We start from the raw sequence: 15,801 nt of genomic DNA, 5'->3' as shown, positions 1-15,801 counted from the left end.
ACCCTCCTGGATTCAGCAAAGTTGCTGATGTTACACAGAAAGAAGTCCTTAACTGCTGCAGGGCTGGGATGGGACAGGGGGGCAAGGTGGGGAACTCTTCCTTGGGGAAGAGAGCCCAGGAAAGACTGGACAGCTCGGCAGTGCAACCAGTATACAAAGTAGGAAACCTGGGCAACAATTCACTGTGATGGACAAAGGGCCTGGTTTGGGTTCTCAGGACATTCACTTCAATTCTAACTAAATCTACCACTACACATTTTAAAGACAAGCTTTAGTTCTCCAAATACACTGACAAAGTCTACAACAATCAAGTCTAAGAAAACAGTCTCATCTTGAAACAGTTCAAAAAACAAAGCAATGATACTAACTTCTAAAATACTATGGTAAGCACAACGCAGTCCACCAAAAATGACATCAATGTGTAGACAATACGGGAACGTGTTTTGGCATGGGTGTTCGGCTTAGTGGCTAAGATACTGCTTGGGACTTACGTGGCCCTAATCAAAGTGTCCAGGTTCCAGTCTAGGCTCTGCTCCTGATTTCAGCCTGCCAATTATGTGTACCCTGGAAGGCAGAAGGTGATGGCTCAAATACTTGGGTTCCTGCCACCAACATGGGAGATCTGTATTGAGTTCCCAGTCCTAGCTCTGGCCCCAGAGCCAGCCTTTGTTTTACCAGACATGTAGTAGGGCATACCTTACTACCCTACTACATCTCCAGTGGGAGATGTTTCTTTCTCAAAATAATTTTTGAAACATGTTAAAAGAATCTATCAATGATAATTTCGCATTTGTTTTTAAAGTTACAACAACTCCAAGGGCAATGCATATTTTTTTCCCTCAGCATATCTCAGTCTGAACAAGCTACATTTCAAATTACATGATAGTGGCTTCTGTATTACAAAGCCAGGCCTAAAGTTTCACTTCCAGTCAATGGCCAATGACATCTAAGGTTGAAAGTTACAATCCTTTGCATCAGGTGGGATGTTGCCTACACTTAAAAAAAAATGATTTACTTATTTGAAAAGCAGAGTTAGAGAAATAGATCATTCTTCCATCTGCTAATTCACTTCTCAAATAGCCACAATGGCCACAACTGGGCCAGTTCAAAGCCAGAAGCCAGGAACTCACTCTGGATCTCCCATTTGGGGACAGGGCCCTGAGCACTTGGGCCTGTCTCTGCTGCTTTCCCAGGTATATTAGCACGGAGCTGGATGCGAAATGGAGCAGTTGGGACTCAAATTGGAAACTGGAGCCATAGAACTGGTTCATTTTTCCACATTTGCAGCATTATTTGACCTTACACTCAACTAGGACTTAAAAGTAGGACTTTTTCTGGGAACACAGAACCGGTCAGAAGAGAAAGGCCCTGACTGCTGGTTCATACCTATTACAAGGCTACCCAGTTGTAGACATACCTCTTTTAAAGTTTTTCTATGGAATGCTTATACTCATCAACTAACAGTAGATTAATTTAAGAAGCTTTAGAAGAATTTGAAATATCTATTAAGGCAAATGCAAAACTTGATGATGAAAAAACATAGAGACCACATTATAGGGCTTTTAGAAAATAAGTCAAATTCTCTCTGTCCTATTGAACAAAGTCACAATTTGTGACACAACAGAAACGAAGATAGTTTCAAACATCAGGTTCTTATGACCCAGTCCAATCTTTCAGTGGATCTGAACAGTGTATCCTGAGTAAAATAAGAGGAGTTAAATGTGCTTCATTTATAATTCCTTCAATTTGTGTTCTATTTAACCTGGTGAGCTCCTGTTAATTAAGGGGTTCCTATAAACAATTAAGCTTCCTGTAGGATCGTTAATGAGATATAAAAATTTATGATGTAATAAAATACAATAAAATGATAAAGTGGTGAGCCCATCAAAGCTCTTCACAGGCAGCAAGATAGGTGGGAAATAGGTAAATGTAACCTTTACCCTCCTTAAAATCCATCAGGTGCTGGGTTTTTGCTCTTCAACAGGAAAATATTCCTACCATCAATTTGAACTAGTCTGCTTTTCTCAGTTATGACATCCAGTCCCTTACATCTGTTCAAATAAGGGCTCACATGATATTTGGGGGGGGGGGCGTGAAAGAAGTGTGCCAATCCTGGAACTGCTGGGGAGAGTTAAATGAGAGAACAGGGGGTGCCACAGCCAGAAGCTCTGGTGATAGAGGAACTCTGCTGCTGGGCAAGAAGGAAATCCTTCCCTGGAAGCAGAAGTTCTTATCATCACTTTTACATCCATACCTGATTGAGGCTCTAGATATTACCATTATCATTTACTATTATTTTATTAACTTAATAACATCAGCAACTAAAACTGCTGTGTTAAAACACTGGATTAACTCCACTCCTTCATTTAATCTTCCCTCAAACCACTCTGTGATATATAGGCGCATTCCTATTATCATCTGAATTTACAGATAAGAGAACCAGAGCTTGGAGAGGGCATTAGCCTGGCCACACCCTAACTTTCAACCACTAACCTGTGCTAAAACATGTCTGTGATGTCCTCAAGGTTGAGGTTTTGCTTCTGTGTCAGTGCAGTAACAACAACAACTAACACTTTGTGTTTGTGTAAGGCATCTGAATTATCTCATTTAATCTTAGAACTCTGTGAGCTAGGAGATATCATTACTCACATTTCCCAGGGGAGAAAACAAAGAGATTACGTAACTTGGCCAAGGTTTTCCTGATAAAAGGTGGGAGAAACAGCACCTGAGCCTCCACAGGCTCACTCTGCAGCCACACTCCTGGAGTTGTTTACTACAGTGCCTCTTGTGTACCGATCTGAAGCTTTCTCATAGCCTAGGGACAGACCCTGTGTGTGTCAACCTCAAGAGTTCTCCAGAATCTTCTTGCAGGAGGACCAGCTGTGAGGACACTTCACAGACAAGGTCTTGCTAGATTCCCTGGTGTATCAAACAGAGCTGGACAATGAATCTTGAGAGCTAAGAGGCAGAGAGCCCAGGACTTGGAAGAGGAGGCACTGTTTACGCCATATTGAAAGGAAACTGACAGAGTTCAAAGCCTCCTCCCAAAGGAGGGCAGGCTGAGAAACACATCACAATAAGCAGTTCATGGCCACAATCAGAACATACTTAAAAGTCATTAATCAAGCACCAAATCCTTGCATTTGAGAGGATATCCTCCCCTTAGAGCTCACCAATTGCAATCTGGGAGTAGAAGAAGAGGGAGGGCATCATGCCCTCAGGTCAAACAAAAACTGCTCCTGTGCCAGGCAGGAAATGGTGTTGTTTTTGTCTTGAAAATGAAAGTTAAGTGGAGAAATGTTCAAGGACGTCGTGCATGGACAGATCAGGTCCCAGCCACTTCAGGAGAGCTGGGAGGCAGCTAGAGCCTGGGAATTTCGGCCCTTGGCACAGGTAGGGTACAGTATTATAATCTAGAACAACCACTTGAACTAAAAAAAAGAGAGAGAGAAAACAGATTCATGTAAACAGACTGTATTAAGTCCCACTTCATCCACACCTTAGGACTGAGGCCTTTCTGTGTTTGCCACCAAAGCTCTGGACGCATCTTCTCAAAGGATCAACCTTGTGTCTTGCCTCCCTGAGCTGAGAAGGCCTCAGCCCACTACTGGACTGTACCATTCACCAAACCCTAAATACTTATTCAGAAAACTTTCCTGCCAAAGCTAAATTCATCCTTGTGGGGACAATCTCCATGTTAAGAGACCCCAACAGCATTGCTACAGATTACGTCCTTCTGTCTAGACAGGCCGAGGATTTTTGTTTTCCACCCTTCTCTCTGTCTTGAGAGGTTTACAAATAATCACACACACACTGTTGGGAGTCACTTAGGACATGCACAGCACCATCACTTCATCGCGTTGACGTACAGAACCTGCTAGTTTGGCTGGGGGTGTGCAGAAAGGGAGACGCGAAGAGGAGTGAAGGTTATTATTATTATTATTACACTATCGGTTTTTACACTAAAAGTCTTGGAGAATATCTCAGCCACCAGTTGGGAACAAACTCTTCAGAGATTCAATCCATCAGGAGAACATACATGGGACAAAGAAGTAAACTTTTATAAGATAATATGAAAAATAACTAAAGCTGACCTGTCAAGCCTGAGTTCTTCAAATGTGGTATCTCTCTAACAAATCCGAGGAGTTTGTAAACAGAATACTGAAAACTCCTGATTCTAAATGTGAGAATGATAACGATCAAAGGCTTTCTGTTTATATGACACTCGGAACCAACGGTCCTGGATTTAGGGCTTAATTATGCATATTAACCAGGACTATATTTGTATATAGACTTGCCACATTTATCAAATAAAAGAAATTCGGTATAATTGACATGATAAATACAATAAGCATCACTGTGTATTTGAAAGTCATCATTATTAGCTTATTCTATATTTTTATTTGAGGGAGGGTCTCCAAAAACACACTGGGTCTAATAAGACTCATCAAGTAAAAGCTGAGAATTCAAATTAAATGATGCTGAAAAAGGGGTGGGAGGGAATTACCTCCAATATCTTACAAAAAAGAAAGGTTTGAAATTAATGGATTATATGAATATTAAGTCTTACAGTACATTAAGCCATAAAGCTGGTTGTTATATGACACTATATTAATTTTATGCTTCTCATCATTTCCAGTGGCAAAGAACAGAAAGAAGCCAGGTACTATCCTTCCTGTATGCTATATGTTCAATAAATATCTATTGATCGACCATCCAGATGATGCCAACCAAGCCAGCCCATTTTACATGGAAATAGCTAAAGAATTTGTATAAAATATGTGCAGGAAAGAAGCTGGCTTGATCAGCAAACAATTAAAGTATTAATGTAGGACTATCTTTTCCATGAATCAACTGCAAGTAGGAAGGAATTCATCATTATGAAAAATAACAAAGAAGAGGCCTCAAGAATCCCTATGCTACATACATTCTTGCAAAGAAACTTGAGCCAAATGAAGTAACATCAGAGAGCTTGTAAGTGAATGAAAATCCTATATATTCACAGGGTTTCTTAGAACAGCAAATCCGTTTCATTTCAAGTCAAAGTACACATTAGGAAAATCACTGTCATCAAAAAAGCTTCTGAGGATTAAGTCATATAGCTTTTGTTTATTAATTCTCAAATGCCTACCTGACATGCTTAGCAACAGTGGAATATTGTTTATGATTAACAAAAATATGTACTTTTAGTACATGGTGCTTCACTTTGTAGAAAGAAATGGTGATTCAGCAAAGGAAAATCAATTCCAGAGGTGAGCATCTGAAACGGTGGGTGGGACACTTGCCTACAGTATCATAATGCTTGGGTTCGGATCTAGTCTCTGGACAGCAGCTGGTGATGGCCTCAAGAAGTTGGGCTCCTGCAGCTCCTAGGGGAGATCCAGGTTGAGTTCCTGGTTTCTGGCTTCAACTTGGCCCAGCTAAGTCCCCACCATTAAAACAATTTGGAGAATGAACTAGCAGATAAGAAATCCGTCTCTGTCTCTGGCCTTCAAAAAATTCAACTGTAAATAAATTACCTTTCTAATATTGACCCATCAGTATATAAATATACAAATGAATACTCAAATGAAATTCATCACCATGGGTCTGGGGAAAAGTTACCTAATTTTCTTGGATTACCACTAAATATTTTCTTAAAAAACTAGAAATCTTATTTATTTATATTGATTCATCTTCTTTTATTAAAAAAGGAAAAAAAAGATGTATTTGGAGCTGATGTTACTGTGAGCACCTTTTGGCATCCCAACTCCTCAATTTATGATCCAGCTTGCTGCTAAATATACCCGGGAAAGCAGCAGAAGATGGCCAGAGTGCTCAAATCCTTGACACCCATGTAGGAGAGTAATACTTGCATGGAGTTCCAGGTGGCAGGTTTCAACCATTGAAGACATTTGGAGAGTGAACCAGTGGCTCACTATACCTTCCAAATAAATTAAATAAATAAATAAATAAAGTTTGCAGCTGGCAATGGGCTAGCTGGTAAAGCTGCTGCCTGCAACCCTGGCAACCTATATGGGCCTCCTGGAAACCCAGGTGTTCCACTTCCAATGCAGCTTCCTGCTAATGACCTGGGGAAGCAGCAGCAGATGGCCGAGATGTGTGGCCTCCTGCCACCCACCTGGAAGACCCAGACAAAACTCTGGACTTTTGTCTGGCTCAGCCCTAGCTGTGGGGGAGTGAATCAGCAAATGGAAGATCTCTTTCTCCCTCTTTCTCTCTTTGTCTTTCAAATAAACAAATTTCTTTTTTAACGAATCTGTAACAATTTTTTAAAAATTATATTTGAAAGGCAGAGTGACAGACAGAAGCAGAAAGAAACATAGATATCAGCTGTCTGTTGTTCACTCCCCGAATTCCCACAAGATCAAGCTGAATCCAGGAGCCAGGAACTCCACTGGAGTCTCCCACATGTGTGATAGCAACTGGAGTACTTGGGTCATCATGAGCTGCCTCCAAGGCATGTTGTGAGGAAGCCAGATGGGAAGCACAGTATCACCGGTAAGTCCAAAAGGGATATGAGTGTCCCAAGGGTGCTACAACCCTCATCATTTACTTTCAAGTTGGTGGTTTAGAAATACTTTATCTAAACTACACTGATTTTCAAAAGCTAAAAAATCAAATTGGTTTAGCAGGGTAATTCTCAACTTGGACATCATGGCTCACGTTTTTCACAAAGGCAGTAATGGCTCCTATTGGCAACACTTCTTATTATCTACAGAGATTCTCCAAGGGGGTAGTACCAGTAGGGAGCCTTCCTCCTCCCACACCCACCACTGGGATATATTAGTAACGCAGCTAATCTCAAACACTAAATGAAACCTTTGGCTGAAGCCCCGATTCTATGAGTGGTAGAATTACTACTCTAGTCTGGAAAAAAAAAGGGTCAAAACAAAGTGAACTTCTCTGCAAAAAAGCACTGATTTCATCAGAAAAGCTGCACATTACTTGATATATTATTTTGGAAATTTTGAACCAAAAAGAGCTGAACATGTAGCAAATATTCCCTTCCTCTCCCCCTCCCAAAATTCAGATTACTTCAGGTTAAATGAAATGACATCACAAAGGACAGAATGTAAACTGGGGGAAAAATACAGTAGCTAGTGAATTACCAGGCAGTATGCTGGAATCCCATTTCCAAGGAATGTGAACAGAAACAAGAAAAAATTAGAAAATCTGAGCTATTCCTGGGCTATCATCTAAGTTATTATAATCTAGGTGATGGAACTCCTATACCCCCAAAAAGTTTGCTTAAAGTAAGCCTAAATTAAATAAGCTCTGTTTTCCATTATCAAAGTAAAAGACCTGAAATTCACTCCAAGATGGAAAAGCTAGGAAAGCCATTATTAATTCAGTGGGAAACATTTACTGATATTCAAGGACCTGTTTTGAGTTGTTTCTTCCCTTAATTCAATAATGCTGAAGACTTCAAGTAAGAAATTTGCTAATAGTAGCACATCCCTATTTTAAACCCCAGGTGTTACAGAAGAAGGAATTAATGACTACAATTTTTTAAAACAAAACTTTCTCATGACTTTTGCAAAGCAGCCAATGCCAATGATTCGAGCAGGCTTCATCAGAACTCCATAAAGCAATGAAATGAGTGTGAGTTTGTATACATCTACAGGCATATGGTGTGTATGTGTGTAGAATATATAGTATATTTTGACACATGAAACCCAAGATCTTAGGACTAAATGAAAGATGTTGTTAAAGGAAGTAGAAGAAGGCATTCATTAAAAGACACCGACAAATTTCTAACCTCTTAAAAAATACTTGATTTTGGCATTCAGCAGATGTTAAATGTATGTTAGTGGCAAAGTAACAGGTAGAGCATGTTCAGCACTACCATGATGTAACTCTATGAAAGGCATCTTATTACTGTTTCATTTACTTTCAGAGAGAAACCCACATTAGAAAACCCAAGTCCGTTCTTCCATACCCCACACATAGGACCCTGTACTGTGAAGGTAGCCAGAAAGACGGTTGTGTCTTACCTCTGAGAAGAAATAATTGGAGACATGATTTTAGGGCTTTTGTGCAGGGGGAGGAAATGATGCAATTAGTTGAAATGCTAGGGGCAAAAAGAATGAGTGCTCTCACCCCACTGCCAACTCCAAGGCTAGGAAATCAACCCCTCACTGTCATTTTTGCCCTAATGAATGGAGGAAGAGAGGGTTTTGCATACCTGCCAAAACGCATTCTGTGTTACACAGATACATCCCTGTTGTGGGGGAGAAACTAGGTCAAGGTAAAAGCTCCAAGGGAAGAATCAGAACTCATTTTTCCCAGATCTAAGTAACCACAAAATTAATATCCAGAAATCAAATTTTTACTGGCACAACAGGAAAATCACAAATATCATATGTAAGTGGGTGATGAATAACACACTTCAGAAAGTCTTCAAAACAATTACTAGCCAGGAATAATTTATGCTGTTGAAGAAGGAAGAAATATTGCATTTTCCCCATTATACAATCATGCAATATATACATGGAAGTTGGATAGATAAACTTAAGTGACACAACCAACTTTCACACTCACAAGACCACGCAGGATTTGGAAAAAATGAAAGCATGGATAAACGAATAGGCACACTAATTTTCATCTATTGTCACGTTTATTCCACACACACACACACACACATGATTCATTTATTTTTATGGGAAAGGCAGATCATATTTATGGAGATAAGGAGAAACAGAAAGATTTTCTATCCACTGGTTCACTCCCCAAATTTCCTCAGCAGCAGGAGCTGAGCCAATCCAAAGCCTGGAGTCCTTTCCAAGTCGACATGGTTACAGGGTTCCAAGGCTTTGGGCCATTCTCCACTGCTTTCCCAGGCAGCAGGAAGCTGGATGGGAAGTGGAGCAGCTGGGATATGAACCAGCACCCATTTAGGGTCCCAGCACTTGCAAGGTGAGGATTTAGCCACTTAGCCATTGCATTGGGTCTGTATTGGAACATATATCTTACTTTTAGTGTTTACAGTAAGACTTTAATGTAGGGGTGGGTGTTTAGCAAAGTAGTTAATGGTTAAGATGGAGCTTGGGATGCCTGTATCACCCTATCAGAGTGCCTTGCCCACATCCTAGCTCTGCTTCCTATGCTAGATTCCTGAAAATGAACTTGGGAGACCACAGTGGTGGCTCAAGTATGTGGGTCCTTGCCACTCATGTGGGAGATGTGGATTAAGTTCCAAGATCCTATCTTGCTTTTATGATTTATTTATTTAAAAGTCAGAGTTATACAAAACGAAGGGAAAATACGCAGAACACTTCCATCTGCCTGCTTACTCCCCAGATGGCTTCAGGAGCCAGGGCCTAGCCAGGTGTTCATTTGGTTTTCCACGTGGGCGGTAGGGGCCCAAGTATCGTGGCCAGCTTCTGCTGCTTCCCTAATCACTATCAGGGAGCTGGAGCAGAAGTACCCAGGACTAGAACCAGCATCCCTATGGGATGTCTGTCTTACAGCACAGAGATTTAACTACTGTGCCACAATGCACAGGCCCTCCAAGGGTCTTAGCTTTCACCTGGTCCAGCCCCACCTGGGGCTGGGGTAACTGGAGATTAAACCAGTAGGCAGAAGATATTTTTTATGCTTGTCTTTGTGTCCCACATAGAAAAATATCAAAATTATATTTAAAAGACCAAAAGGTAGACATCATTAGTCCTATTTTATAGGTAAGAAAAACTGAGGCTCATGCTGAGCAACATGGCACTGAAATGACAGAGAGCCAGAATGTGACCTCAGAACTGTCAAACCCCAGACCGCTTCCAAGTACTACATGATTCCTGATGGTTTGGACTGAAAAGTTCTGTAACCATCACAATTGTAAAGCCTAGTATCTCAGAGTGTGAATGTGTTTCAAGACAGGGCTTTTAAAGGAATGATTAACTTACAATGAGACATTTAGTTCCTTGGACCCTTATTCAAAGTGATGTCCTTTTAAAGTGGGTAAATTGACACTGTACAAGATGATCCTAATGCTGTGCACTCACAGCAAAGAACACAAAGGTGGCAGTCTGCAAACACAATGACACCAACCCTGGCTGACCCCCTGATATGCAAAGGTCAGTTTCGAGAAGTGTTAGAAGTGTGTTGCTGAAGCTCCTTTTACCCCCCGACTTTGGGATTTTAGTTTTGAAAGCCCTATAAAACACAGCCACAGAGAAGACAGAGAAATCATCGCATGTTGTGACATACAGAGTACATAGGTGGCCACTGCTCTGTTAGTCATGGCCGATCAGACAGCAGTTACAGATTCTGACCTTGTGAACGATGACAAGAAAGTGTTCCATGTCTGAAGGAGCAACAGAATTACAGGAAGGTAGACATGTCACCCCAGCTCACTCACTCTCTCTTTGTCTCTCACAGAAATACCACTGAACCGTCCCCCAAACTCCCACGTATGCATTAACAAGTGAGGAGCATGATGAATTCAGACTATTTCAAGGAACAGTCTGGTGTTGTTCCCTCAGATCTCACTAGAACAACATGACATTTCTGAAATAATAATAATAATAATAATAATAATAATAATAATAATAATAATACAACCCACTTGGAATGAAAAATATGTGCACCTAAGAGCCAATACCCAACGCTGTCAGAAAATCTCCAGCCAGGATTTCTTGTATAAACATCACCTATCTTTTTTAAATTCTACAGTCTGGGAGGTGAAGAAACTGCTGACTTTCAAGTCTCCTTTTCTGCCTAAGCACAATAAACAGAAACCATACACGAGCATACGTTGCATTCTCGGTCCAGGCACGCTGACAGAAGGGCTCTGCGCACCTGGCTGGAAGCGCCTCCCACGTCCCCCACCTTCCATGCTGGCTCCAGACAGCCCCCACCCAGAGCTCCCTCTCCACCACCAGAGGCCACCCCTGATCCCAGCACATGCTGAAAGGGGGATATTTATGGATTGTGTTTTCAGATATCAGCCAAATAATGATCTTGTTCACTCACTCACCCACCTTCCACCACACCCAGTTTAACATCTGGAAGGATAAACTCTGCCCTGAACGTGTATGACAAGGAGGATCAGTCATTGAGGAGTTCTCAATCAATGGGCATTGGCCAGCTTCCCTCAGAGGTGCAGGACCTGAAAAGCCAACTGTGGTATGTTTGAGTTTCCATCAGGTCTGGCGCTTGCTGGCTGCCGTTCTGCTCAGTAAGAATCTCATAGCCCAACCGTCCTATAAACATCGCGTCCTTCTGCTGGGAGCTGCGTGCCCAGCCTGACTGTTTGGAGCAGAGACTGTGCTGCCTGAGAGCCACAGGCTGAATGTTAACTAACACTTGGAGCTCACCTGACCTCTCTCTTCTCCAGGCCAGTGGCTGCTCTGCAAAACACACACATTCACACAAACCTAACAAGCAGGACAAGAAAAGCCCAGATTTTCCTCACCATGTGCCACCCAGCCATGTTTACACTGATCGCAAGTCCTCAGGTTAATCTTCCCCGGCTGAAAACATTCACATGTGCAGTTTACCAGTGTGCAGCGGATGGCCTGAAAGAGAAAGAAGGAAAAAAGAGATCAGCATCTGGTCCAGGTACGCTCTGGTTTTTTTGTTTTTGTTTTTGTTTTTATAATTTTAATGAATGAGGTCTACTTTCACTTTCTGAAGGCTTCAGGGGGGTAGGGACCTGGAGAATTCTGCAAATAAATTTTGCTCTCAAAAAAACACTCAGCCATCCACAAAAGAAGAAAAAGATAATAAACCTTAGTCACTAATAAAGTTTTTTTTATGTCATTCATAGTAACTTTACATTAGAAATGTAGACCGAATAGAATAGGAAGAAAGAATAATATGTACTACAAGATACTGGGCATTTTACCACAGTAACAAAAAAGGTAAAAAAGTTATGACCACGGATACACATTTATGTTTAAGTTTGTTCAGCTGGCAATAATGCAAACAATACATTTTTATAAAATAATGTTTGTGAAAGTCAAACACGGTAAATGAACATGATTAGACTGTTACTTTTCTTCTGAATTTAATTTAAATGCCTTGCTAATCTTTCAGATATTTTTGAAAGATACTCCTATAAGCCCAATAATAAGATTCCTAAGATTCAGTATATTTCTTAGTGTTTATCACTTCCCAATTACTTGGAGGTTTTTTTTGCCTCTGACTTATTAATTATAATTATTAATTATTCTTCGATTTTGAAAACAACAAAGCAATCTTTTTACTTTAATGGCATCTTAAGTACATTAATGTAAATTTTCCTTCATCAGATGTAGAACAGAAAAAGACATTTATGTGACCTTTTTCCGTGAGACGATACAATTCTATTTTTAAAAACTGAAAAAAAAATACTCCAAATCATTTATTTCCCTATGAGGAGTTTTAAAAGTCATTTCACCAGTTTGTATCTTAAAGTGAATCCATAGAAAATTATCATAAATAAGGTGTAGCTTTTTATGAATAAAAACCTATGTTTAAGAATTGTGCTAAAGCTGACCTAAGTTCTCAGACCACAGTTAATATGTTTTATCTCATTCATTTAGTCCTATTTGTGTGGGATTTCTGAGGACAGAAGGGGTTTAGTTTGATCAATCAGAGATTAATAATCAACTATAACTCCGTAAAAATGCCAGGGAAAGGTCTCTACAGATTGAGTTACAATCAGCAACTCCTTCATGAGGAGAGAGTGAATGCAAGAATACCTTCAACTGCACTTCTGAGCAGAAAGCTACACTCAAGCAGCTCCAGGTTTCACATGCCTGGGACCCATTTGGATTTCTAAATAAGCTATAATTACCTGTAACAGGCAATACTTCAGTATTATTACGAAGGTTGGGGTAATTTCTACTTACTGAGACCCAGACTGAACCAGCTCTTGTTGTTTCCAATATTTTCTATATCAAATGGGTTTAAACTATTTCTCTTCCATTAACTAACATTAAATCTATGGATCTGTTTTGGGTGTCAGATGTTGGCGTCTTCATTGTGGAATCCACTTGTACTCTACTTTCCATCCTTAATTTGCTCTGATATTCCCCTTCAGGGAAGTACTCAACTGTGCCATTTGCATGATATCTTGGGGACTCTTCCTGTGTCACCTGTCAGTTAGCTGAGTTGGGAAACTGCTGCATGTCTCAGTGATTCAAGGAAGGTGAAGTTAATGCTCAAACATTTCTTCCAAATGTTCTTATTTCAATTTCAATAGTTTATTGATTGAACATGATATCAGAATTGCCAGGTTATATAGTCTCTTTACATAATGTTTTTACCAGTTAATACACTCAACTTGATTATACTATGACCAAAAAAAAAAAGTTCAGAATATTTACACTAAAATCAAGGTGCTCAGAGAATTATCCAATTATATACTCAGACAAAGCAATAATATTATCATTAAAACATGCATAAAATTTGAAGTGAAATAATAGATGTCAAAAAGGCCTCCACTTTACCATGATCAGGAGTGGACACAGGCAAAAAAGAGATAAATTCCTGAAATTAATTTGATAATACCCCATTTTACAAAAATACCTTAGTTTCCTATCATGTTGAAAACACTCTGTAAGCTCGAATTACAGCTATCTTTGCAGACAGGATATACCAATAGACTCAAGACAGGATTTATTTTTATGTATATTTTTCACTTGGTCCCTCATTCAGCTTACACTCAGCAAGTTTATGATCCAAATACTTTCTCTTCCTAAACAACTTCATCCATCTGGTACGTTTGGGAATTCAACTTTTCAGATCATCATCCCTCTTTATGAATTCTCCTCTTTTTGTACCTAAACATATAAACACTGGAACACCTCAACTCCTTTTGTATATAAACACTTAAGCACTGGAATATCCATTTTCTATTTCTATGAATTCCAGAGGGTCTATTTGTCTCAAAATCAGATTTTATATAGACTACAATTGTTCCTTCAGGGAATTATTTCTATTTAAACAATATAGTCTAAATAAATATTTTGAGTAGGAGAGTATTATAGCTTCAAAGAAAGTTTCGTTCTAAATAACATTTTTGAAGCAGCATTAAACTCTGACATACTATTTATTCACAACAAAATAGAACCGATGTGATCACTTGCCAACTCCCCCACAGTTAAAACACATAAATTATCATAAAACTATCAGACAGTTATGCCTCAAAAATGTTCAAGCCTCGCAACGAGACAGTTGGGAAGCTTTCATTCTCATGAGCACATCTGCTTCTTCCTTCCTTCGGCGCACCTCCCAGTGCCTGCAGTTCTCCGCTGGGCACTTGGACAGGACCAAACTGGAGGTATTAGATGAATTCATCTGAACTACGAGCTTTGCAAAGACAGAGTGAGGAAGACAGTAGCCAGTCCAGACCCACGGCTCCCACCGCCCCGGTGTGCAGAGGTCAGTGCTCAGGGCTGGTCAAGGCTGACTCCTTCAGGACTTGCCCTCTTTCATGGTGTCCTGAGACTCTCAGTTCTCAATTCCCATTACCATTCCTCTAGCTTCCGAAGCACAGCAGCAATACATTTTCTTTAGCCTGAAACTTATTACAAGGAAACATTCCTAATGCTTACCTTTACCACGGATTTCCTGAAAGAGAAATCCATGCACCCGGCAACCAATGCTTCCAACTTCCTCACCACCACCTACATGGTAAGCTCTCGTAGCGTCCGGTTCTGCCCCACGCTTCCCTACGGCTGCTCTCTCAATGTTCTCATCACATCTGGTCCCTTTTCCCTGTCTTCTTGTCCTCCTGGACGTTTTTGCGGCTTGCGGCACTAACTCTCCTTCAGCGCTGGGCTGGAGAGACTGCCTATCCCAGCTTTTCTGGCAGCAACTTCTTACTCTCTTTCCATTGTAAATAAATACAGGTGTTTCCCACCGCGCGGCTCTTCATTCTTTTATTTGGCAATTTCACTCTCCCCTCTACCTTCAAATATCATCACCATGTAAAAACCCATCGCTGCAGAGCCTGGCACTGCTGAGTGACAGGAAATGGAAGACAGTATCCCCATACTCAAGAATTTGACAGTTTGGTGTTTCTGTGCAGTGAATTCAGAGAAATCTACAAACAAAAAGAAGGCCCTTCCACAGCATGAGAGGCACCACAGCTCCCTCTGCATTCCTGTGTTCTTTCCTCTGCCAAACTCCACTTACTTTTTTAAAAGGTTTTTTTTACAATAGATTATACCGGTTAACAGGAATAGCTATATTAATAGGATTTTTCCTTTTTCTAGATAGTGCGTTATGTAGCTTGCAATCATTAGTGCTCCCAATCCTTGGGAAATATCATGAAGTTGCTAATGTTAATGTTACATAATTTCGCCAGGAAAGGAAGTGAGGTAGAAATAATCAGGGCCCTTGCCTAACAATAATCAACCGTAACATTCCACTTTCAGGAATTAGGGCCACGTTTGCATATGTTCTCTACCCAAGACTAGAAATGTTGGGTGACGCTCACAGAAAGGCACACATTATTACATGTTTTTTTTACTTCCTCCAATCTATCCTTGCCTTTCTTAAATTCTAAACTCTGAGTTACCACCCTAATTTTCTTCTTCTAGACTATTCAAGCTATGTCCTAATTAATCAGCCAATTGCTCTTTTCATTCTATCTCAAGGAACACACTTTTTTTTAAGTCCCATAACACTTTATCTTTTTGTCTGAAACTGTCTCTATTGAGTTCCTCTTTTCCCTCCTGTCAACTCCTACCCATGTGAGTAAAAGTAAATGTCAATCATCATTGGTCACACAACGGAGGCTCCCCTGGCACTTGGTTTTCTCACTGCCTGCTTCTCTTAGGCAATCTTTTTCACCTGCCTACCTTCCAATTC

The 15,801-nt window shown here is 40.3% G+C and overlaps 1 protein-coding gene across 1 annotated transcript in view; it reads right to left on the bottom strand.

Annotated features, from left to right (window-relative positions):
- Nucleotides 1-15,801, bottom strand: part of BNC2 (basonuclin zinc finger protein 2) — a 432,023-nt gene that overhangs the window by 136,696 nt on the left and 279,526 nt on the right. Inside the window, exon 5 of the mRNA XM_058672661.1 lies at nucleotides 11,414-11,516. Within this exon, the coding sequence (XP_058528644.1) occupies nucleotides 11,414-11,516 (103 nt within the window). The remainder of the gene's footprint in view (nucleotides 1-11,413; nucleotides 11,517-15,801) is intronic.

This window comes from Ochotona princeps, chromosome 14 (assembly GCF_030435755.1).
Source record: "Ochotona princeps isolate mOchPri1 chromosome 14, mOchPri1.hap1, whole genome shotgun sequence".
In the NCBI taxonomy this organism is placed as follows: domain Eukaryota; kingdom Metazoa; phylum Chordata; class Mammalia; order Lagomorpha; family Ochotonidae; genus Ochotona; species Ochotona princeps.
This window is presented reverse-complemented; position numbering and strand designations above follow the sequence as displayed.